At 38.3% G+C, this 24,219-nt stretch overlaps 1 protein-coding gene across 1 annotated transcript in view; it reads right to left on the bottom strand.

Moving 5' to 3' along the window:
- The window catches only part of HCN1 (hyperpolarization activated cyclic nucleotide gated potassium channel 1), a 200,908-nt gene that overhangs the window by 92,773 nt on the left and 83,916 nt on the right, over positions 1-24,219 (bottom strand). The window contains exon 3 of the mRNA XM_049794339.1: positions 1,049-1,210. Within this exon, the coding sequence (XP_049650296.1) occupies positions 1,049-1,210 (162 nt within the window). The remainder of the gene's footprint in view (positions 1-1,048; positions 1,211-24,219) is intronic.

Genomic DNA, 24,219 nt, shown 5'->3' with positions numbered 1-24,219 from the left:
AGCATCCTGGTGACCTACTTTTATTGTAGCAATCCCATTTTTCAAGATAGTCACTATTTTTTTAGGAAAGCTGCACAATGAGGTGTCAGCAAACATGTTGCTTATCATTAAAGATGTTGCTTGATGACTGCAAATACTTGTCTGTATGACTGACAATCTTAGTCAACCAGCTCCCACTGTAATGTGCAATATCACATTCCTAAAGGAAGAAATACTGTTATGTTTCTACAACAGAAATACATGGGACTAAGCAAGATGCTCATCTACAGCAAAGGTGCTGTTTTATTGATTCTAAAATTGTAAATGGCCAATGAGAGAGTTTCTTGGGTTTTTTTGGTATAGGCACATTTCAACAACTTTTTCAGTGTATTTCCTAGGAAAATGCTCTGTCTATTACCTCATTATCTGACTTGATAAAAACTTCTTAATTTTTCACAGCCATTGATCTTCAAGGCACATGCTAAGCAAGCAGAACATCATTACCCTTCCTTATAAAGAAGGAACAGCCACATTCCATCCTTGAACACACAGACACAAAAGTATCATAGAAGTAAATCTATTTCTCTTGTTTTACTTAGAAAAACTCACGTTGACTGTTAAGTTGGGAACAACTTGGTAAAGGGATCATGAGATGACCCAGAAGTTATTTACAAAACAAACTGAGGACAACATTAGATGAAACAAACATGTATCTTCACAAGCATACTGAAACTAGAGCCTAAACTGAAAGCACTGGTGCACTTAGTGTTTCCAAATTTCTTTTGGTGGCTTTTGTGAGGGAATGGGCATTAATAAATTAGAATTACCTTAAAACTGAAGGCATTTTCTGGCTCATTTAGTGACAATGAATCAATATAATTTTATTGGTGATGAGGGCTACAAAACAAACTTTAGTTCATTAACAAGTCAGCCAACAAAACCCCAAAGTAACCCTGAGTAAATTGCAGGGCACTGTATTACTAGGTATGTGGTTTTACAACTAAGTCTGAAGCTAACTGTTTAAAAAAATAATGTTTAGAAAGCACAATGAAAAATGAACAATACTTACAACCATACCGTTTAGGGACACCCAGCAATCTGGTGGGAAATCCTGGAGTAATGGTACTAAAAACTGCAGACAACCATCCCAGTGGCACAGCAGCAGCATCATTCCGATTAGATTAAAGATTCTCACCACAGCACTGGCCAGATCGTACGTCATGTGGAAAATCTATGGGCAAAAATTACAGGTGATGTACATGATGCAGATCAGAAATGCAAACCATTTAATTCTCATTAGGCAAGTTAAAGGAAAGGAAGTATCATCCTGAAGTTCTAAAAAAGCTGAGATTTCTCAGCAAGGACCATTAATTTCGGCACATTAATTTGGGCAGAGAGCTGTGCTCACACACCTGACTTTTGGCTGCACACCAGTGTTATATAAGCTGCTGCAAAAGGCATATTTTGGATAAGAAGTCACCAACTAAAATGTTTTCTTGAAGCCTACAACTCCTTTCAATTGAAGCAAGTGTCACAAATTAAAAAAGCCTGGTAAAGGTAGTAAGACCACTACATGGCTGTGAACCCAGTGTCTAAATACTCACAAAGTTGTGGGAAATACCAATTCAACGACCCGTTCAGAAAAGATTCACCCTCACATTTCTTACCTTCTTAAAAGAACAAAAAATCTGAGTGAGGTAACAATATAAGTAATTTTCCATATATTTGGACTTCTATTTCTATACTATTAATCCAATTTGCACATTCCAGTTCACCAAGCAAAATGACAAAAAGGTAGTTCATCGCTCTTAATCATTAGCAGTTTTCCTAAAATCCTGACAATCCAGTGGCTACTACATCTGTAGTAGCTAAGTTTATAGCAAACTTATATAACCATTTAGATTTCAATATATTCTTCCATTCTTAGACAAAAAAAGTTTGCATCTGAAAAGTGTCTTACAGCAAATCACACATATCCTCTTAAAAACAACACAGACATTTTCAGGTTTCAGGGCAAATTTGTTGGACAGAATTAGCATGAACAGCAGCAGTCAGCTGCCAAATAGTATGGAGAAAATCACTTATTTAGCACTTTTCTGCTATATTGGTTTTAAAGCACTTCCTAACTACAAATACTTATTACACAATCCAGTCAACTCAAGATAAATTATGTGACATTTTCATATGCATAATTATCACTATGCAGGAGTTCCATTTAGAAGATGAAAAATGGCCAGCTGGTGTTTCATGGAATTTTAAGTAGAAAATATTATTTAATTTTACAGATAGACATAGAAATCAGGGGCTAGTGCTCAAAACATTAGATTGCCAGAGGTATACAGGCATACTGGCACATGACATTTAGCTTTTTGTAAATAAAGGAATTCACATATGAAAGAAGAGAGAACGTTTGTATCCTAACTTTCACATATCTAAACTAAAAGAAGAAATTAAGTACCCACACTGTAAATGACTGCAAGTGCAAATATGGAGAGTGTGTTACGGTGTTTATCAACATCATATTCTGTTAGTGGGAGTTTGGTTTTGTTTGAAAATTATGGTGTACGTTTTGAGTGCCAAAATGCAAAACCTGCATAGTAGAAACATACCTCAGATATTAAACTTTTGTGCAAAACATTTTTTCAATCTAGGGCATTTTAAGAGAATATATTCCAAATCCCAGTTTGACACACATTGGAAACAGATGCTTGTAACATTATTCAAAATGTCATGTCTTATCCAAACATGATCTAGCTCCTGTCAAAATTGAAGTGATGACACTGATATTTAGGAGATACTGTAAATGCAAATAAACAGAAAAGTGTCACCATTACACATTCATCTTGTTAAGAAATGTATTTACGTTACAGCAATTTCAATAGCTGCAGTTTCAATCACATGATATGAACTGAGTGAAATAATTTTATTTTGAAGAACTGGAAAAAATAGCAGGATTACTACTGCTTTGGAACATTAACACTCATTCAGGTTACACTTTATCCATGTGGTTGTTATACTAGAACTGCAAAGTGCAGATGAATCCCTGATCACATGAAAAGTTGCAGAAGTTTTGTCAGAGAAAGCAGGATTTCCCCTAGAATATTCGTCTGAAAAAGTGCGGATTATCAGACAGAAACAATACATATTTTACACAGAGATCACATCTTTCCCTGAAATTCTATTGCTCCAGAAAAGAAATTTATCACAAATTTACACTACGGCTGGACAAAAATCGAAGTCCCACACATGCTGTTTTCATACCTCCGCAAGCTTCCCATTAGGCTTTACTGTAAGAGACTAGATTTTCAGAATAATTCACTGTATTGGATACTGAGTATTTTTAAAAAATGGGTCACAAATATGACAGAGCCAAACTGAGCACAAACATCTTCATTTCTGTATTTAGAAAGAGAACTTTTCTGAAAACATGCACCTAGGTGTATGTGATACACAGGGGAAGATAGGGTTCTCCAAAACTCTCCAGAGTCCAAAAAACAGCACTTGCATATACCCAAGGCTCCTGAATCTTTATCCTGCCTCTGCAACTATGGGCTCAGGCACCGTGACAGATTGTGCATGTATCTTGTGATCATAGCTGCATAAAAATTATACAGCTCTTTCACTAGGATAGAGCCCATTTTTGGGCATCAATTCACGTTACAGAGATGGTCTGCAACCCTCCTACTTTGATACAGAATTTCCAAGATTTTAGAGCATTTTGTGCTGGTACATTCTCATTTCAAATTTTAAAATTATATAATTGGGCAATGTGCACTGAAAAAAAAAAGAAAAGGCAGTGGATAGATTTGCCAAGGTATTTATTTCAGCAGTTCTGAGATCTTGCCTAGCTTTTAGGGGTGTATTGCTCCCTGCCTACCCCATGAGACTGCGTGATGGCTCAGTAAGGCTTCCCAAATGAGCCAGTAGAACCAAGACACAGAAAGAGATATTACAAAGGGAGACTAAAATTCAAGCCAAACAGCTGGAGCAGTGAGCTGGAACTAAAGCGCCTTGGTGAACCAACGAGGTCTGCTGTTGGGTTTGGGCTCTGCAAGGACTATTCTGTCTTGTCACAGCGGTATGACTGTGGAACTACTGTTCTTCAAAGCCTCTTCATTAATAGCGTGCCTTTGCGGAAACGGTCACATACTGCAAGAACAATAAGACTGAAAATTATATGTGAAACCAAACCCAGCAAAGGAAATGACTGCAACAGTCTGTATATGACACTGCAACCTTCCATCATTTCTGAAACATACCACTAATAGCCCCTGTGGAGCTTAGCATTCAGGGTCAGTATTATTAAAAATGCACAAACATATTCTGGATTGCCTAACATGGTAACATTGTATCAGCATTTCTACCGCACCATACTTCTATCGCTCATCTTTTGCTTATATAGTCTAACATTTGTGCAGCCTATTCTAGTAACTGTGATAACCCTGTATTAAAGACAATAACTTCATAAGAAAAATCTGAAGCAAATGTTGAAAAAACCTTCTAAACATCTCTGCATGAACTCTGTCCAGAAATAAAAGCTGAGGTTTTTTTCTCCTAAAAGGAACATGTCACGGAACTGTGTGCTTGGTTGGAAAAAACCATTTAAATACCCAAAGCATACATTGTAAGTGAACAATATTTGTTCATAGCACAGATATTGACATATTTGCATTTGTACGGGGTTTTTTTAAAAAACTAATAGCCAAACTGCCCTGTGGACGCAAGTCATATATTGCATTTTTAATATTTTGTGTTCTTCCATTCAGGAACTGATTGTGATACATTGAAACAAGAGCAGTAAGAGAAGTCATATTTTTATAGCATTGTCTTTTTGCACAAAGTACAGTTCCTGTATTAATGAACTAAACCTTATTAAAACTCCTAGGAGATGTGAAATGTAGTTTGTTAAAGAGATGAACTGGAGCACAGAAGGCTAATTTCAGCAGATGGTGGCTTGCCCGTTGGCCAGTCCTCTGGTGGGAAAGGAATAAATATAGGAAGACCACAAATCGATTTACCTTCATTTTGCAGCACAGATGTGTGGTCAAATGTCTCTGTTTGAATGCATGTCTTATCAAGATAATACTCATAACGAAAATAATACAACACTTGCACGCTTGCACACAGCTAAAGTTCGGCTCCTAAACCCGTTACTTAGGTAGTTAAATATAAATCACCTATTTATCATTAAACAATTACCATGTGCAAATGTCATGCAAATAAGCAGGAATTGCAGCTGCAAACACATTTGGAAATCTGGCGACTTTATTTAGACTCCTAATTTCATACCTAATTATTCACCTTAACCAGCAAGAGGTGCAAATTTTGGACAACACATTAAAAAAAATTACTAGAGTGACATGAGATTACTGCAACTGAGAAAAAATAAAAATTCCTTTGAGAACTAACTCTTTCCACATTTTTATTTCACATAATAGGAAAGATTTAATAGATATCTCTCCTTTTTGCTTACTACTCAGTTTCATTTCAATTTCAATGATACTTTTTATTATTATCATGTTTGGGGGGGGGGGGGGGTGGCTACAGTACTGTCATTTTTCATAGTTTCTATATACTTCCAAATCATGTTTAATAATAAATTTAGTTTATGAACTCACTTCTGAGGACTCATAATTTCTTCTATATTATTTTCATAAACTTTTCTCAATACCCTGGAAACCTTGAATTTTTCCTGAAGAGCTGACAATGCCTCTGACAATGGCTGAAATGTAACCACAGATTAACAGTTTCTAATATTTTGGCAAAATATTGATCACAGAGAATAAGAAATTGCTGAAGAAGTCAGAGTTCATCTTTTATCCCAGTTTTTACTCACACTTTAATAATGACTCTTTTTATTCCCATGCGTGAAGCAGGAAGCAAGACTATTCCTTCCTCACATTTATAATGGAGCATATACTTTAAATCGGTCCTGCTAACTCTGATTTCTAAGCCTGAGACAGAAAAACTGTTGCAGTGTTGCCAACCCACTATTTGAGGGCTGTCATAGTAAGTTAAAAGTGCACATACAGTTTAACTAAATGAACACAAAATCTGCTAACTGTTGTCGTGGAATGCATACATTACCTATTCTGCCTTCTGATAATGGGCATGTAATATTTGTTCAGTTGTGATTTGTAGTTCAGTTTGAGGTTCAGTTTATATAAAAATTTATTTATATAAATTACCAGAATTTAATTCTGAATTAAAAATAAAATAAAAAAGTAAGTCTTAGGACTTCCTAGGAAATTTATTCAAATCTCACATCACTGAGTTCATCCAGACACCTCTTCTCTTCCACCCCTCAGAAGTATTAAAGGTGCTCAGTATCACAAAACTAGCTTGGGTTTAATCTTCATATGAGGATTTGCATCACACCTCAGGCAATATGAAATGACACTCATACTAAGTGAGCTGTGTGGAGTCTGGAATATTAAATAGCCACAAGTGGGGAGACAGAAAGAGCTGCACACTTGCATGGAGGTTCTGGAAAGCATGTTGAAAGCTATACCAAGGGCAATACTGGAATTTCATGCTAGACTGCAGGGCAAAATAGCAGTTATAAAAATGACAAGGCGGGTTTGGTTCAATCTCTGGGTCAGTCCAGAATTATTACATTTATCCTTCAGAGCACCAACTAGACAGAGATTATAAACCACAGGATCCAAATTTTCCTACTAGAGCTAAATGTTCACTTTCAAGATAGTGGTTATAACAAAGCTCCCCAGGAAATAAACATAAAAAGGGGATGAGAGCACAATGCCTCTTTTTGAGCATCCATCTCTCAACCTACTTTAAACAATGAAATGCAATCATGGTTTTTTGTTTAGCCATTTCATATTCTACAAATTGATTTCCGAAAACATTCTTCGTAAATGTCACTTGGGATACTATGGGTCTGATCCAACTCCTACCAAAGCCAACTGCGTTACTACTGTCTACACTGAAAATATATCTGCACAAGTAGGTGTAAACACATGTTGACTGAAATGCCTGGTTATGCCCTCAGGGTAACATTTTGCACTCAACTGACTCCTGATGTGTGTGCTTAGTTTTATGATAAATAATTTGTCATTGATAATTCAGTAGTGGGGAAAGGTATATAGCACTATTTAATCTAGTCATATTTGTGACCTCAAGCTGATAAGAAACGCAAAGATCTGCTTCTTCTTTAGTTGGCCCTAAAGGGAAAACATCAGTGATTTAACAAAAAGAACAAACTATTTTTAATCAAACATATCCAGAAGAAAGAGTTGAGAATGGCTTATTTTATGTGACCTTTAAAAATTGTTATTTTCTAGATGGAGTCAACCTGACATTAGGTTTTACAATAGAAGTCCCATTTATTTCAATTCAAGGCATGTACAAATGGAAACCAGCTTCTGTGGAGCAAAAAGAACAGCACAACAATACATAAATGTGACAGTGCACTACGTCCAGGTTAAATCTGAAAGCATTAATAAAACTACTTTGCTGAAGGAAGATTGAAGCAAGCCTTGGAAAGGTCACATATAACCGGGAAGCAAAATTTATTTACTATATATAAATTCCACAATATATATTTTCTACTGTAAATTGGCCAATGCCATAATATTACCTCTCACACAGAGGGCATGACTTCACTGCCAAAATGTGGGTTTTTTGTTATCCTGTTGTGATTAATGTGTGTGACCTGTATGGACATCTAAATAGAGAGTCACTTTAGTTCTACAGTGAAAAAAACAAGCCAAGAATGACAAACCTCAGGATCCTGAAATAAAAAATACAGTGCTAATGTTCACTGTTACACAGGTGGAGGTCTCATTCATCACTTATATAGATGACAGAAAGTACCTTATTAGACTAAGCTTTTATCTTCATTAACTGAAGCAAAGTAAAACCAACCAAACAAAAAACAGTTCACAGCTGTCAGAAAGACACAAACATGCAGTGCTAACAGCCTGCCTCTGTGACAAAACTTAGTTGAAGCTCTTCTCCTTAAGTCATAGTACCAAACTGAGATTGACCATATGGCAAAAAATACTTGAACTGTATGCACATGAGCACAGAGATTGAGGGTTTGTCAGCTTGAAGTATAGCTCTGTTCCCATTTCAGCATTACTTCAAGCATCAGCATTGCCTGACCTTCAGCTCAAGCTTCTTGATGGGCCAAGTATCTCAAGTGACAGCATCACTGAAATCAAGCTGGAGACCTTTGTGAGTGGGCCTGAGCTAGAAGGAATATTTCATTTATTATCTTTTACAATTATTTATATCTTACAAAGAAGGCAGCTTGAAGATACAGCCAGTCTCTAAACAGCCTGAAATATTATTTATGATTTTTCTTACTAGCTGAGACAAACTGTTTCTCGTACTAATGTGCAGATGTGCTCTGATGGCAACAAGAGAAGAGAAATAAGTTATTCACCATCACTCATCTGCCCACAGAAAGGCCAAGGCAGGGACTCCCAGAGCGCTGAAAAGGGCAGCAGAGCAAGCAACATGAATCCTAAAAAGTATCACTGCCTACCACATTTCAAACATAAAGGCATAAAGTCAGATACCTGCCTGCATTTTTAGCAATTAATATCAGCTTTTGAAGCCTTTGTTCTCCAGTTTTCATATACGTACGCAAGCAGTTTTCATCCGTAATGAATGTGAACCAAAACAATAAGTACCAGACATATATTTGTAAAGAAATCTACCATAAAATATGTCAAAAATGCTGAGACAATTTAGGGAGAACCTTAAGAAGTACCAAAGTCCTCACAGAAAGTGCCATGCCTGATAAAATTATTTTACAACTTTATTGATCACTCAAGTCTCACAAACCCTGAACCTTTTTGATTTCCGTTTTTAAAGCATAAGTTTGGAGATTATCACACTCTACCCCTGGCATGCTCGGTCTTTCTCTCTGAGCCATGTATTTAAAAGAGAGGAACAGGGCAGTGCCCTGGCTTCACTTGCCATTGAAAACAGCAGGACATGACAGACTCCCAGACCCAACAGTGAAACTCAATAAAAATGAATAAACACAAAGTGGATACACTGCAGGAAGTATTTATAAATACATAGAAAGTAACGGCATATCCCAGAACAATATATCTTTACAATCAACATTTTAGAAACAGGACACATGTAACCAATCTTTCAACCTCAGCATTTTCCTAAACTTCATCCTTTTTTTTTTTTTTTTTAAGGTAGTCATGCTTTAACTTCCAAACTCTGTGAGTAAGAAACGAAATCAGATCTTTTCTGATAGTAGGAGAAGCACTACAAAATTGCATGTACACAGAAACTTGAAAGTTTGCATGTTTAAAAAATTGTATCTGAAACTATTGTTTCTGTAAAACAATTATCTTGGTGTTTTTTTCCTTTTCACTGGATGTCATGAAAGGCTGAAAATACTTCAAGGAGCCTCTCTTGTCTCAGCCAGAACAAGGCTTGGGAAGCAAATGAAAGTGTGTGAGTAAGGAAAAGTTTTCTCTTTCATCATCCTACACCCACAAAAGAAACAGTTTGAGATTTAAGGGGATGGTTCATTAACGTGATTAAATCACCAGTTCTTTTTACATGATGCCTACCCCTACTACCACACTGCTGCATATCTGAGGTTCAAGCTAATTGTCCTAAGTATAATACAACAACACAATGATCTAAGAGCAAACAACTGAAATAATGAGGAATATTTCTCCTTGGGAATTTAAGTTGGTGTCCTACCGAAGCTGTTGAGGTTAAACTTCCACACATGGAAATAATGGGCAAGAAATTGACAATGAAAGTCATTATGTTAAATTTCCTGTGGAATAAAAGTTCTGAGACCAAACTGATTCACAATGCTTTCTTTTAATAGCATGTGATACCTTCATTTCAAAAAGCCCCCAAATGTTGTTTTATGAGGCACAATTGTTACATTTTAATGTTTATATATTTGGGTTGTTAAGATGAAATATAAGCTGTGAATAAAATATGTAAAATTCCATACTGTATTAGAATGTAAATTTTGTTTTTTTATAGTACTCTAAAAGAAGAGTTCGTAGGCCAATCCTTATAGAAAAACCAAGACCATCAGTAGAAGTCAAGGCAGATGATTAGTGCACAACACTGTGTGAAAGCCAGAACTCATCATCAGGTGGATGCTTAAAGCCCAAAACACAGAAAATCCATTTCTTCCTTTGAAAACCTGGTAACAGCAAATATGATAAAGTCACTCATATTTCAGAATCACACATGCACATAAAAATCAGAGAAATAGCATCTAAAAGTATAGATGTGAATTAATTATTGTCCTAATTTACATACACATATATATATATTAAGATGATTTGAGGTCTAAGTCAATGTTTCACAATATTGATAAATGATTTTTAAAATTATATGGCTAACTGAATTGCATTATAGAAGACTTTTTTTCTGGAAAGTGCAAATGAAGTCTACAGTTAAAAGTTTACTGTTATTCAAAATCATATAAACCCTTTTGGGGTTTTAAAAGTTAAATACCAAAAAAGAACTGATGCTTGGGCAGGTAGGAAGAACATGCCAGAATTGTAGTCTTAATAATTTGCCTCAAAAATTGCCAGCAGAAATTAAGAATTCAGTTGCTTGATAAAAACTTAATGCAGTCATAAAAATATTACCAGTTTAAAGAAATTACTCTGGAGATACGCATACAATACCGTCTCTTGTAAAATATTATGTTTACTTGGTTTATTACATAAAACTACCTTGAGCAGAAATTTCAGACAGTAAATTATTTTATTTTAGTAACTGTGTTCAACATTTGGTAAATACATGACTATCATTATTATAAAAGGTTGAGTGTATGCTTGCATACGCACAAACACAATTTGCATACAGCTCTGGATACTCAAAAATCTCTACAGATCTCTAAGGATTGTCTATGAAAAAGTGAGATATTGAAAAAAAAAGATTAAAAAAGGCGTACAAGTAATATCAGAAAAGAGGAACTACATTAAGAAGAAAGAAGTGTTCTTTTATGGTCCTACTTGGATTCTTTGGTTTTTGCTTACTTCCAAAATATTATTTAAATAACTCTTGCTTCTGATGGGTAAAATTTTTCAGGATTCAATACATGATCTATTTAGACTTTGTGCTTTAATGCTATCAGTTATAATGATGAAGAGCTGATAAGGAGACATTGTGCCTGGACTGTTCCCCCTCCCCCCTTTTTTAGCAAATAAATTAAACTAATTAATTAATTAATTATATTTTAACATGGTTATTTTACTACACTAAGGTATTTTGAAAAAGAAAACTGTCAGTGCGCAGCAAGCCTAATGTGTAAAATCATGGTACCACTCACAGTACTTACTATTATATGGTCTCTCCAAGAAGAGTTTACATTTAGTAATAGTGGGGTTTTTTAACTAGTACCTCGCTAAACACAATGCCTAGCTGTAGTTCACCATCTGAACACAGAAAGCTCCACTGAAAAATAACAATACCACGTAATTACTTTTTACTCTAAATTAAACATACCTACATTCCTACCCCCATGGTTTTTTGCTTTCTTTTGTATCATTCTTGCACTTTTTCTAGCACACTGGTAAGAGAAGTGCAGGATGTGCACCAAGCCCCTGGCCACCCCAGCGTGACACCCCTCCTCTCGCCTCACGCTCTCCCACACATTAATTTGGTCAACGTGTTCCGCGCCGCTTGACCGCTGCGCACAGAGGAGCTCCTGCACGCTCCTCGTCCCGGCCCATTTGCACAGCGAGCTGCTCACCCAACCGGCCTTGCCCAGTGTCTCTGTTGGGCCGTGGCACACCGTCTCTCCTGGGGAGGTTGCCCCATCTGAGCAATCATCGCGTTGGGTTTGTTCCTGCTGAGGGGCGATGGCCCAGCCTTTACCTTCTCTGCCTTTATTTTCCCGGATGTCTTAGCCATGGCTTTGTACTGTTTCCTAGCTGATCTGATGAAGGTGTCTTGTTTTCAAATAGCCCTTCAGCTATAAATCACTTAAACTCTGCTGCATAATATTTTGCCCCATTTTCTAAGTACCGAATATCCACCAGGCTGCACTTTGCAAAGGCTAGCTCCGGTTCCCTACTGCAGGTCTTGCGCACATTGGAGTCACCCCAGGTGATCATCTGTGGTCTATCTTCAGAGGTTTGAGCTTGATATTTTATGATTGCTTTCAGATTTTATGAGACTACTGATTCTTGAGTGATCTGTTGTTGAACACTATACAAGGAAACACTTTTTGCACAATTACTTCTATTTCCGTGTGTGCTCTCAATTGGCCATTCATGTTGTGGGAGACAATATATCTCCTTATTTGTCCCAGGAAAGCCTCTTTCCTCATGTATTTTAGTTTAGTGCATCAACATTTCTGCTAGTTAGATGCTATTGCCAGATCTCCTTCAGAGCAGTGTCTCGGTCCATCCTGTACCTGGTAGCAGGACCAATCTGTGCATTCATTCCTTGCAGTCTTGCACTGATTTACTGGCAGGGTTTTGCCTGTGGGATTGTCCTGTGGATGCAAGTGTATGTAAAAAAAAATCAACTGCACATTGCTCCACAGAGCTAACCCATCCTGTGTGCTGCAAAGGGCCTTAATTACACGGTTAGCAACCAGCAGTGAGCTTTTCTAGGCAATATCCTACTCTCAGACCACATTGCTAAAGGCTCAGTAATTTAGGTTGTTTCCTTACAGCTTATTATTTACAAAAGCAGAAGTGACAGAATTTTGTCTGTTCTCAAGAGCACTTCATGCAGCCTTTTACTGCCTGACTCCCATCTCTAGACCCTACGTGTTAACAAGCACACCAGCAATTAAAGCACTCTTACAGCACAGTAATCAGTGCAGGCGGGTGCTAGCATTACCTCTTTGACATCACAGACTATGGTTCAATGCTGTGTTGCAATAATGCATAACACAGCAATACTCACGTTTGTCAACAATGCAAAGCAAATACCTCTTGTTTCACATTTTATTATGAACAGACCACATTCACTTGTTGGCTTCTGAGTGGGTTTAGTATACACTAGCCCCTACACAGTCTTTTTCCAGTCTCCTGTTTCTGCTTTCTCTGTGTGCTGACACTGAAGCTGACACCACTGTCCAGCTGGAATCAAACTGGCTATTGAGCAACAACATAACTCATATATGACAGCCAATGAAGAGGACACATAGTGAAGTAAAACTTGAGGCTACAAACTTGAAGCAAACATGCTCTTCTTTGAATTAACCCATGTACATCTGCTTTTTTTAATTCTTCTTTGAATAGAAGGAAAACTTCGGGACATTTCCTTTGGGATATTTAATAGTTTTATCTTCCATTGCCTTTACGTCGCTGTTAAAAGATGGAGATTTTTCTTGTTACTGTTTGAGTGCATTGAGTGCATTCCTCTACAATACAAGCTGCAACCTACTGCTTTCCTTCTCCATCAGTCTGTTCCTGTCCAGCCCTTATTTTGTACAGCTCTAACCTCCTGACTTTTTCCTTTTCTGCTTTCTATATGTAGTTCATGTTTAAAGCAAAAGATTGCTATAGTATCATGGACATTTTTTAAAGAAAAGAGCATCCTTACTTTCTCTTTGTGGATTATAAGCAATTCCAAATTGGTATTGAGATTTTGACTCACTCGTATTTTTAAATGTAGGCTCTTCTATTACTAAACATCTGGAAGAAAAGTATTTACTTTCAGTAAGTAGACCGGAATTTCTCTCCAGTTTCTGTGCTTTCTCTTACTCTTGTGCCCCACAGCATCCCTGCAGCAGATTTTCAGTCCATCCATTCCCAATGTTCTAATTTTTCTATATCCTCTCCCTGTGCCATAGCCTCTTTAGTTTTTCATTTTTTTCATACACTCCCACAGCGAACATGAACATGGTATCCAAAAAGCATCCAGAAAAGGTTCTCTGATTTAGAACAAGTAACTCTGTCCATCCTTTTACAGAGTGATTTTATCCAATGGCTGCCATTAAAAGTTTAGTATTTCAACTACCACATTGTGGCAATATTGCCAACTCCAAGCCAATATAATGGTGGTTTAGGTGACCCCATAAAACTTGAGATTAATTTAAAAATATGCTTTGGGTTGTTCCTATTTGCATGCCTATCAAAGCCTATCTGCCTTTCCCTCAGAAATTGGTGGGAGGCTAAAAATAGCTATAAAAAAAGAAAACAGTAATAAGTCTGAGACATTTACAAAATCACACGACTCCAGGAACTGGGACATAAATGGAAAAGCAATACTCTAAGGCCTACAATAAAACTGGAAGAGTTTGCAAATTTGCAATGATATTTCAATCATCCTACTGTTACTAACTTAGGCCTAAATTACAGAAATCCTTTGTTTCCAGAAGGCTAAATCCTGGAAATGTTTATCCTGTGTGCTCTCAGTGCTGCAGTTGGCATCTCTGGGACAGGGCGGTGACGGAGACTGAATAGCAAGAACAGTATTTACGCAATTGCAGAGCGATGGTGAAATGGACAGTTATTTTTATCATTGAGTTTGGCAGCACCAGCTAAGCACTAGGTGCTTCGAGTGTTTCAAAAGGCCTAGTGTGCACATGGTAGACCTAATAGCCCAGGAAGAGAACAATAAAAAACACAGAGGTGGCGAGAGGGAGGAGGGTAACTGTAACCAGTGCGTGCAAAAAAACAACTCAGCATGCATGGAAATGGGGTCAGTAAGATTGCACACTGTTCAGGTAGTGCCACCAGAAGCACTGAGTGACAGCCGCTCACACATGGTCAACAAGGACAGAAACACCAGCAGCCCTGAGCAACAAAGGTGGTGAGTGCCGGCAGGAGCACCGACCTGCGGCCGTTGGGGCTGCAGGCTGCCCCTTCCCCATCCACTGCGTCTGACAACATCTAATATGGTAATAATGCCAGGACATTCAGGTTTTGTCATTTTTTTTCCAGTTGCCTAGGTTTGCCCACATGCCATGATCAGGCACGTAAGCTGAGCCCTTTACAGAGAGAGCCAGGGTGTCCTGAAGCATTTGTGTGGGGATGGTGGCAGACCCTGTTAATTATCAGCCCTTCTTATTTCTAATGAGGCGGTGAAAATAGAATAAGAGGAGCTCCCAAGCAACCCATCCCACAAGCCAGATACTGTTTTATCTCTGAATACTTTTCCAGCTGCACGACTGTTGTGCGCCTGTGGGTAGTGCATGCGTGTGGCATCACTCGAGGAAGGGAAAAGGGCAGGAGAGAAGGAAGGAGAAGCTGTTGTTTTACAGAGCTGCGAAAACTATTTGCCTACCCTGTCCTTGCCCTGCAGAGACAGGCTATAAGCAATGAAAACAGGCTTCAGGGAGTTTTCTGAAAGACTGCTGAATGTGGAGTAGCACTTACTCAATTCTCTACCAGGCAGTATTCCCTGAAGTACAATTCTGAAATTACTCTGGACAATTTATCACCTGCCCAAATGACCCTGTCACTTGGTTAGTCCATCTGCCTGGAACTTCCTCTAATATTCCCAGCCCCAGAAGCAACAATAAACAACTGCCATTTTTTATAAATCAACCTGCCAAATACAGTTTTTTCTTCCCTGTCTGATAGCCAGAACAAGTAATAGTAATTCCTGGGTCACCCACATGTTTTCTAGACAATAAAATGTAATAATTTTCACTGTTAAATAGAAGAAGGAAAAAAAACCAACAACCCACAATCACAATCATTCTGGGAAATCCTTTATAGTTTGACCTGCTACCATCTGAGTTTTATTTCTGGAATAAAAACACTGAAAATAAATAAAGAGGTTCTCTTACTTTTTTAACACACCTCAGGGTCAATATTCAGATTGTGCTCCGCACAAGACCTCCATTTACTCTGCTCACTTGTGCGTCTTTACAATACTAACTGCATAATGGCTTATTGTTCAGAAGCAGGAGACACGGATACCACGGCTCATCCCTGGCTACCTACCACCCATCTGGACGAAGACTGGCTGCACAGCAGACAGATGACTCCTCTGGGGATGCTACACCCTTTCTTGTGCACCCAGCACAAACAGGTCATCTATTTCCCACATATCATTTCCCACATACAATGCTCATCCCCTTTACTCCCCTGAGATTATGGAGTGAGAGCACTCAGTGTATTTCCATGAGCAGAATCAGTGAGAAATATTATTTATATTTTAAAAAGCTTAAATAATTAATTACACTCTTTTTTTTTTTCATGAACCAAGGAGTTCATTGCATCATGGTAACAACAAAGTGAACGTTAGCTCTGAAAGTCAAAACGAAACAACTAAGAAAGTACATCATGATTTTCAAAAGATGGAAAAGGTTTTATAACCACAGACTAAGTCCTTTTTAAATCAGTCAGGTCTCTCCAACATCTTCCTTTCAAACTTTTTTGTTTTCCTCTCAATTGATTTGTCTTCCCTTTGCACTTCAGTGATTATTGATTCTTCCCTTCTGAAGGAGCACAATTATAAAACAATTATCTGCTCTCTCAGTATTTCTCTGTCAGCTACAAGCAGAACGTTACTCTGTTAGTGTACTGTTAGATCTTTTCTATTCATCCAAGTACAACTGTTATAATGGGAAAACAGTGTACAATTTGTTTTCTGATGCTGGATATAATGTACTAACATATATGTGAAATCAACTGTATACGTGTCTCTCTATATATGCATACATAAATATACACAGATGACACACGACAGTGATATATGCAGAAGCAACACTGGGCTTTTGATACATGCCTGAATGTCTTAAGCAATCAAACCCCCATATTCTACCTTAGCCACACTCTCCACAACAGTGTTTCACTACCAAATGCATTGTTTCTGTGCATAAACGCAGCACCAACAGATGCCATGCTCAACTCACAATTCTTTTCCACCTGGCCCATTTCTTCTTCACTTTCAAAAAGCTCTTTACTTAAGAATGTACAGAGCTCCTTCGGAGGATATATATACCTTCAGGTATCCTAGGAAAATCCTTTTCTCCCGGAAGTCAGTAGGAGTTTGGAATTGCCTTCACTGGATCCAGCATTTCACTGAATTTTCCCTGTCCTCTTGTGGCTGAATTAAATTAAACAGCACTTAGTATGTCCCAGCCATAAAAGGAGAAAGGATTTGGAAGGCATGAATCCAGTGGCCAAGGGGGAGAGACAACTGTGTGGTAAAGATAGCAGAAACATAAGAGGTGTGGTTCATATGGATTTTAGTTCGTTTCAAGTATTATTCCCTGTTTTATGACGTCGCACATTTTATTTTTATGCCTGAAATAGCAAAAGTCTCCACTAACATTTCCTCATATATCTTCTACATCAAAATAAATATAAGTTGAAGTTTTGTTTGTATCTCCTCACTCCTGGCACTGAGAACATGCACGTGTCTTTATCAACAAACAGCAACATTTTACCAGTCTGTATTACATGTTCTTGCATTTATCTGTAGCAGTAAAATTTGCCATGATGGTGAACATGCTCTTTTCTGAAAAGCAAGCTAGAGACAAATTACTAGATTTTGCATCTTTTGCAGTTTACATAGGATTCACATGGAGACTGAATCTTATCTAACCAACTGAAGACTACTGTCTTATGTGTATTTACCACTCTTGTATCTTCACCTGACGACCTAAGAGAAAATAGACTGATACCGTTTCATACATGCTGTGGACTTAAACACTATTTAGCAGGAAACTGAAAGAAAAGGGACATCACTCTCTGTTAAATTTGTGTACAGAAATATAAACTACAGCCCAAATCGTGAAACACTGAAAACCAGCATGGAGAACATGCACAACAGTATTACAAAGTTTCCTTGCTATTCCTATTATTATTATTATTGATTATTTTACACCAGCTTTAAAAAATGTAAAAAACCTGCCCTGCTAAGTGACTTGCAACATCACCTAGGCCTGGCTAATTAATGATTCAGAAAAAATGCCATGCAGCTTAATGCATAAAATGAATACCCAGGATGTCTGAACATTTTGTTCTTCTCCAACACATAGCCTATTTCATTTTAATCCACTAGGCTGCTGGATGCCTTTTTTTATTTTTTTCCCCCAATCACTTCAGCTTTCAGACTTATTTTTTCCATTACTGCATTTGGTGTGACAAAGATCCCACATACACCATTTTGAAACACTGCATTAGTTGTAAAAGTGCTTTGTGACTAATATTAACCATTTCAGGACACAGTAAAGGTTTTCTGTGTTTTTCAGCTTTGGTTACTTCAGTTCTTCTACACTAGATGTCACAGAAAGGATTGTCCCCAAGACAGCAGGACTGAAGCCACCTTCCCCAGTGCTACTTCAGCAATGGCCCAGGTGTCACCACTACTAATGACTGCTAAGAAATGCTATCACAGAGACTCCTCTTTGGTATCACTAGCAGCTCAGCTGTCATGCTTTACCTTTTGAAGCTTATTAATATAGTTGATATTTGTGATCACACTGAAAAGTCGACATGCAAATATACACGGACCTATACCTGTTTGCCAGTTAGAGCACAGTGATAATGGTGATTCACATGGAGGACACTTCTGTATGAAAAGCCAAGAGAAAGAACCAGAGAAGATTTCTCTCATCTGTTTCTCCTCTCGTACCACACACGCAGACCAACCCTAAGCCTCCTGTCTTTCTCACTGAATGAGCCAGCTGGGCACCCTCAATGGAAAAATCCTCCAGTGTTGCCAGAGAAGGAAAGCAGCATGATGGAAACCACCCTCTGGAAGAGTCTCTCTGTTCCACAATTTAAAAGACACCTGGGAAGACTCCATTCTAATCTTAGCACCTAAATAGCCTTACAGAGGTTTTTCTAGGTTATTTTACTGCAGTAGTTGGGCTTATTGCTCTCTGCTCTCCAAGGGCCAGCAAGATCTTTGTTCCCTGGAGTAAGAAACTTGGAAGATGGCTGGACCAACCTGCAAGAGCATTTCTCCCTGGTTGTGGGGGATGAAGAGGGTAGGAAATAACAGATGTAGCTCCTGTGCTCCCTTGACAGACTCTTCTGACACCTAGACTCTATGCAACAAGGATGTGAGTGATGAGCCAGCCTGGGTACTCACACAGTGATACCCCAGTGCTACACTGCCCTGTGTTTGCACTGCATGAAAAGCTGATGCCCGCTTGTGGCACTCATCTATCTCTACAGAAACCCATGGGGCGTTCTTGCCCAGATTTTGTATTTTAGGATAGTTCCTCACTAAAAGTTGTCAACAGATGAAAAAGAACATAATAGTTACCATACTGCAACCCTAACTGGTCACCAGAAAGGATTAATTCAAAAAAGCCTAAATATGAATGTAAAGAAATACATAAGCAAATAAAATCAAAACTGGGGTATTTTATTCTAGATTAACAGTTTAACGGTTTGCCGATTTCCTATTGATTTTAATACAGTATGACTAACCTTGTCTTACATAACTCCTGTTGGCTACCTTTAAAAAGTCTAAATTTCTTCAAATCTTGCTGAATATGTTAACTCATTAGTGTCTTGAGACACATGGCTGTCAACTGATGTAGAAAAACCCAATATTTCTGTATAACATTTTCAATTCATTGTATCTGAGTCTTATTGCAGAGCCTGTATTGCTATCAAACAGGTCAACCACTCAGACCCAGTCCACTCTTGTTTGTCCTGTCTCTTGCTGTTGGCATGGCTTTACTGGGGAAATTTTAAACATGTTAAAATCTAAATAAAAAACACAAACAAATTTTAGTGAAGTGTTTATACTTTTTTAAAGGAAAATCTGTATTCAAGTCCTTGTACATATTTTTCACAACAGAATTCTAAATGAGGTCTAGTATAATATCAGGCAATCCTCACACAAGAATTACTTTATTCTGTCAGTTAAAAAAAAACTTGTTAGCTACCTTTATTAGAGAAAATATGGAATCTATTATACAACTGACATTTTAGAGATCATCACATGTATTAAGTTGTTATGAGTTTGCTTTTATTTACATATAAAGTATTTGATTACTTTTGAACAAAAAAAGCATGTAGTGCCACCTAGGGGTATTCATAAGCTTATGAATTTGAATTTTTGACAGCTCAGATATTCTGAATTAGGTTTATTATTCATAACTGCATTCCTAGGAACAAAAAATATGTATTAAAGGAGTTTTATGCAATTTAGTTTTGCCAGCCTGACAGTAGGGCATATGCTAACTCCAGACACAGCATGAAATTAAGTTTTTTCTCTGTTTCAGCCACTAACTCTAAACTACCTGTCTCTCACTGAAAATTACAGAATAAATAATCTGTGTATTAGAAGGAAATGAATGATCAGGAAAAAAGCCCCTTCTTCTCCTGCCTCCAAACTCCCACCTTACCAAAACAGTGGAAAACTAAGAAGCACATTAATTGGCGATATCAGAGGTGTGAAACTCCATTTCACACGCTTGAGTTTGCATTTATTTCCTCCAGTCCAACAAAAGATGGGTCAGGTGGGAGGATTCCTCGGCAGTGGTGTGAAGCCGACAGGGACGTCAGCCACATCATCTGCTTACTCACTTCAGTTTTTATTTCTTGGGTCGTTTTGTTTTCTTTTGTTTTGTTTTCCCCCCTGCTGGTTAGTTTTCGTCAATGAGGGATATACTGGTGTTACTTGGGAAAGACTGTGGGTAGAAAAGTGGATTAATCTATTAGGGAATATTTTCAGACACACACAGTTAATTGATCAAAAGTGCACTGCCACCAAAAGGAGCCTTGAATGTACTGTACTGATTACAGATAAGGATTGCTTCATTTTTCAGGCAGCTTTTGTACAGAAAATACTACAGCAAATAGAATATAGGCAGAGGACTAATCCTTGCTATTGTTTTTCATGGCAAACTCAGAATGACCAAACTGACCACACTTGTGAAAACATTTGAATCAGGCTGCCTTAGCAATGGAAATGCCTAACCACCTTCTGTGAACATGGTATGGACCCACCCCACAACAGTACCCCAGCACTTCACCAGGCCAGAACTTCATATATTAACTTGTTTAATATCAAAATATGCATTTGCAGATTATGCAGCATGAGCTTTTTCTGCCTAACCCAGCAAAGCACTTAGCCAATACCCTATTTTAAGCACATGAGCAGTTGTCTTGATTCAGTGGGGAAAAAAATAACCAACAAAACAGAGGTCTGTCCATCATGTTAACTTTGTATAGGAAGGTTGGCTTTACTGGAAAGTGTGCAGTTATCGGTCTCTCTCAACCCTGCCTCTTTTGTCAGACACCAAACAGTGCAGTGCCTGCCGCTCTTGGTCCAACCTGCCACAGCCCCTATGAAATACCCTGATATCACTTTCACAAATAACACAGGAGCAAGAAAGGCTGGTTTTAATATTCTGAATTAATTTATCATCGGCTTTCACTCTACCTGATTTTTCAGTCATATTGGATCACAGTGTCATTGTAATCATTCAGTTTTACTGCATATACCCTAAAAAATCCACCACCTAAGTGCAGAAGTGGCAGAGTCTATTCATTGCAAATTGTAAGAAAACCAGACAAGTTATTTAACAAAGCATCTATGTTCCACCTAGCAGGGTTTTTTTTCACAGCTTCCTCCTCTATCAAGTACACCCACTCATCTCCACACTCAAGTAATTCAAAGATGTTACCAGAACGTCTGTGAGGTTTGAAGAATCTGTGAAATTGTATGGATTATTTAGAAAGCACTGTTCACAAACACTGTATTATAATGGATTTTTCCAAAGAAGTTGTTCAACATTTCCCTTAAAATCTGCAGGAGCTAGAAACATAAGCACAAGGGAGAGGATTTAAGTCTTACTTTAAAGCACTAATGTCAATGCATATGTGGACTGTTGAATCTTCATATTCTATTATTAAGCATTCAGATGATACAACAACATTAATGCAACAAAATTCTATTAATCACAATAATGCTGAAAATAAAAAAAAAAGTGTAGTAAACTGATGGTCCCTGGCAATATTGGATTTTTCACAGATGCCATGGGAGATCAATCCTGCAAAATGCTGGGTGGGTTCCCTGGTCCCAATCCAGGAAAGCACTTAGCAAGTACCTTATTTTAAGCATATTAGCAGTTGTCTTGACTCAATGGGAAAAAACCCAAACCCAACCAAACAGAGGTCTGTCCAACTTTTTAACTTTGAAGTTAAGATGGCATCACTGGAAAGTTACCTTGTCACTGGTCAAAGCATAGATCCATTCTGGTTTTAGGTCACTCTGTTACATTCTAGTGGAGGACTATTTGTTTTACATCATCTACCAGACTTGAGAGCCTCCTCAATTACATTATTCCTCTCCTCTGAAGTTGGTACTGCTGCACGTAGATCCTGCAAATGCTATTACACCCTTGTATAGGGGTCCTTGCATACAAGCACCAAAGTAATACCATTTCCATATTGCATTTCATTCCAATCTAATTTTATTTTCTAGTGGAATGGTTTAATCATCTATTTGGAAATAACCCGTCTGCTGTATTCTCTTGTTTCCTACATGGAAAAAGAACATTTATGGACAATTAAAATTACTCTAAGTGATAAAGGGAAAATTACATTTGAAATTACGTTCAATAACTAAGAGTTTGTTGAGCTGACCTCTCTGAATTACAGAAAGGCCTAAAAATACAAAACAAACAATTACCTCTCCTTGATACACTGCTTATTGACTTTCTTGTTTTTACAAAAAAAGTGTTTAGAGGTCAGGGTTTTTTTCCCTTATGAATTACTGCCTTCATTTACCGAAAGTGAAATTTTTATGAGTCAGGGACAATCTAGGTGTCCTGGTTTCATCTAGAATAAAGTTTATTTTCTTCATAGTACCTGGTATAGGGCTGTGTTTTGGATTTAGGATGAGAATAATGTTGGTAACATACTGAGGTTTTAGCTGTTGCTAGGTAGTGCTTACACTAAGTCAAGGACTTTTCAGCTTTTCATACTGCCCTGCCAGTGGAGGCTGGGGGTGCACAAGAAGCTGGGAGGGGACACAGCTGGGACAGCTGACCCAAACAACCCAAAGCAGTATTCCATGCCATATGATGTCACGCCCAGTATATAAACTGGGGGGAGTTGGCCGGGGGGCACCACGGCTCAGAGATTGGCTGGGCATTGTTCAGTAGGTGGTGAGCAACTGTACTGTGCCTCACTTGTTTTGTATATTCTATTATTATGATTTTTATTTTTTTCCCTTCATTTTCTGTCCTATTAAACTGGTTTTATCTCAACCCACACATTTTACTTTTTTTCTTTTTGATTCTCTCCCCCATCCCACTAGTGTGGGGGGAGTGAGAGAGCAGCTGTGTGGTGCTTAGTTACTGGCTGGGTTAAACCACACCACTAGGGCAGTCTATCTCCACCATATTCCCAAACTGTTATGTTTTTCAGTCTGCCCGGAAAGTTATAAAATGGACCCAGTTAAATCCCGTGTTCTGTGGTAGATCTGCTTTGTACACTGTTTGGCCCTTCTGCTCTGTACAGGCAACGCAGTACACCCAGTAATGGTTTCTGAAGTAGTGCTTTTAGCCACGTTGGTTTTTCTTTTGACTATTATGTGAGACACTTCATGCATTTATGTATTTCATTCTTCAGCGCGTGTCGTCTGAGACCACATGGCACTGATCACACCAGAAATTCAACCTGGAATTTCTCCTTCTGCATAAAACCAGGAAAAAACCCCAACTTCTTATAAGCTTTATGGGCTTTGTTGTATATGAACCCTTATCTCTCTTGAGGGGATCCACACTCTGACCAAATTGAGAACCAGCAGAAGGCAAGGAAAAAGTTAGAGTCTGAATCTTGCAAATCAGCATGGACTAAACAACAAATGCCTATAAATAACAACTGTGGAGAGCCTAGTAAAAACACCAGTACAGTAAGACAGAATGGGGTAAAACGTATGAGGAGTCAAGATAAGCCCCTCCAAATAAGATTTCGAAGAACTGGTGGTAGTAGGCAGGGGCATTTAGTAGTATCAGTACACATTCTGATTGGGAAAGGGAGTAGGACAGGACAGAAATAAACACAGGTTTTCTTAATTCTTCCTGCAGAGCACACGAAGAGTTTGTGAGCAAGTAGTCTGCTATGGGTTTGTGTGGTGGGGTTTTTTGGTAGCGGGGTAGGGGCCGCAGGGGTGGCTGCTGTGAGAAGCCGCTGGAAGCTCCCTCGGCTCCAAGTCGGACCCGACTCTGGCCCAGGCCGAGCCCATCAGTGACGGTGGCAGCGCCTCTGGGAGAACAGAGTTAGGAGGGGAAACCTGCAGCGGGGGAGGAGACTGGGGTGCGAGAGGAACGGGAGATTGGGATGTGAGAGGAACCCCTCTGCAGATCCCGAGGTCAGT

The sequence above is a fragment of the Accipiter gentilis genome, chromosome Z, assembly GCF_929443795.1.
Source record: "Accipiter gentilis chromosome Z, bAccGen1.1, whole genome shotgun sequence".
Lineage (NCBI taxonomy): Eukaryota > Metazoa > Chordata > Aves > Accipitriformes > Accipitridae > Astur > Astur gentilis.
Note: the sequence above shows the minus strand (reverse complement) of the source record. Positions and strands in the feature narration are given on the sequence as shown.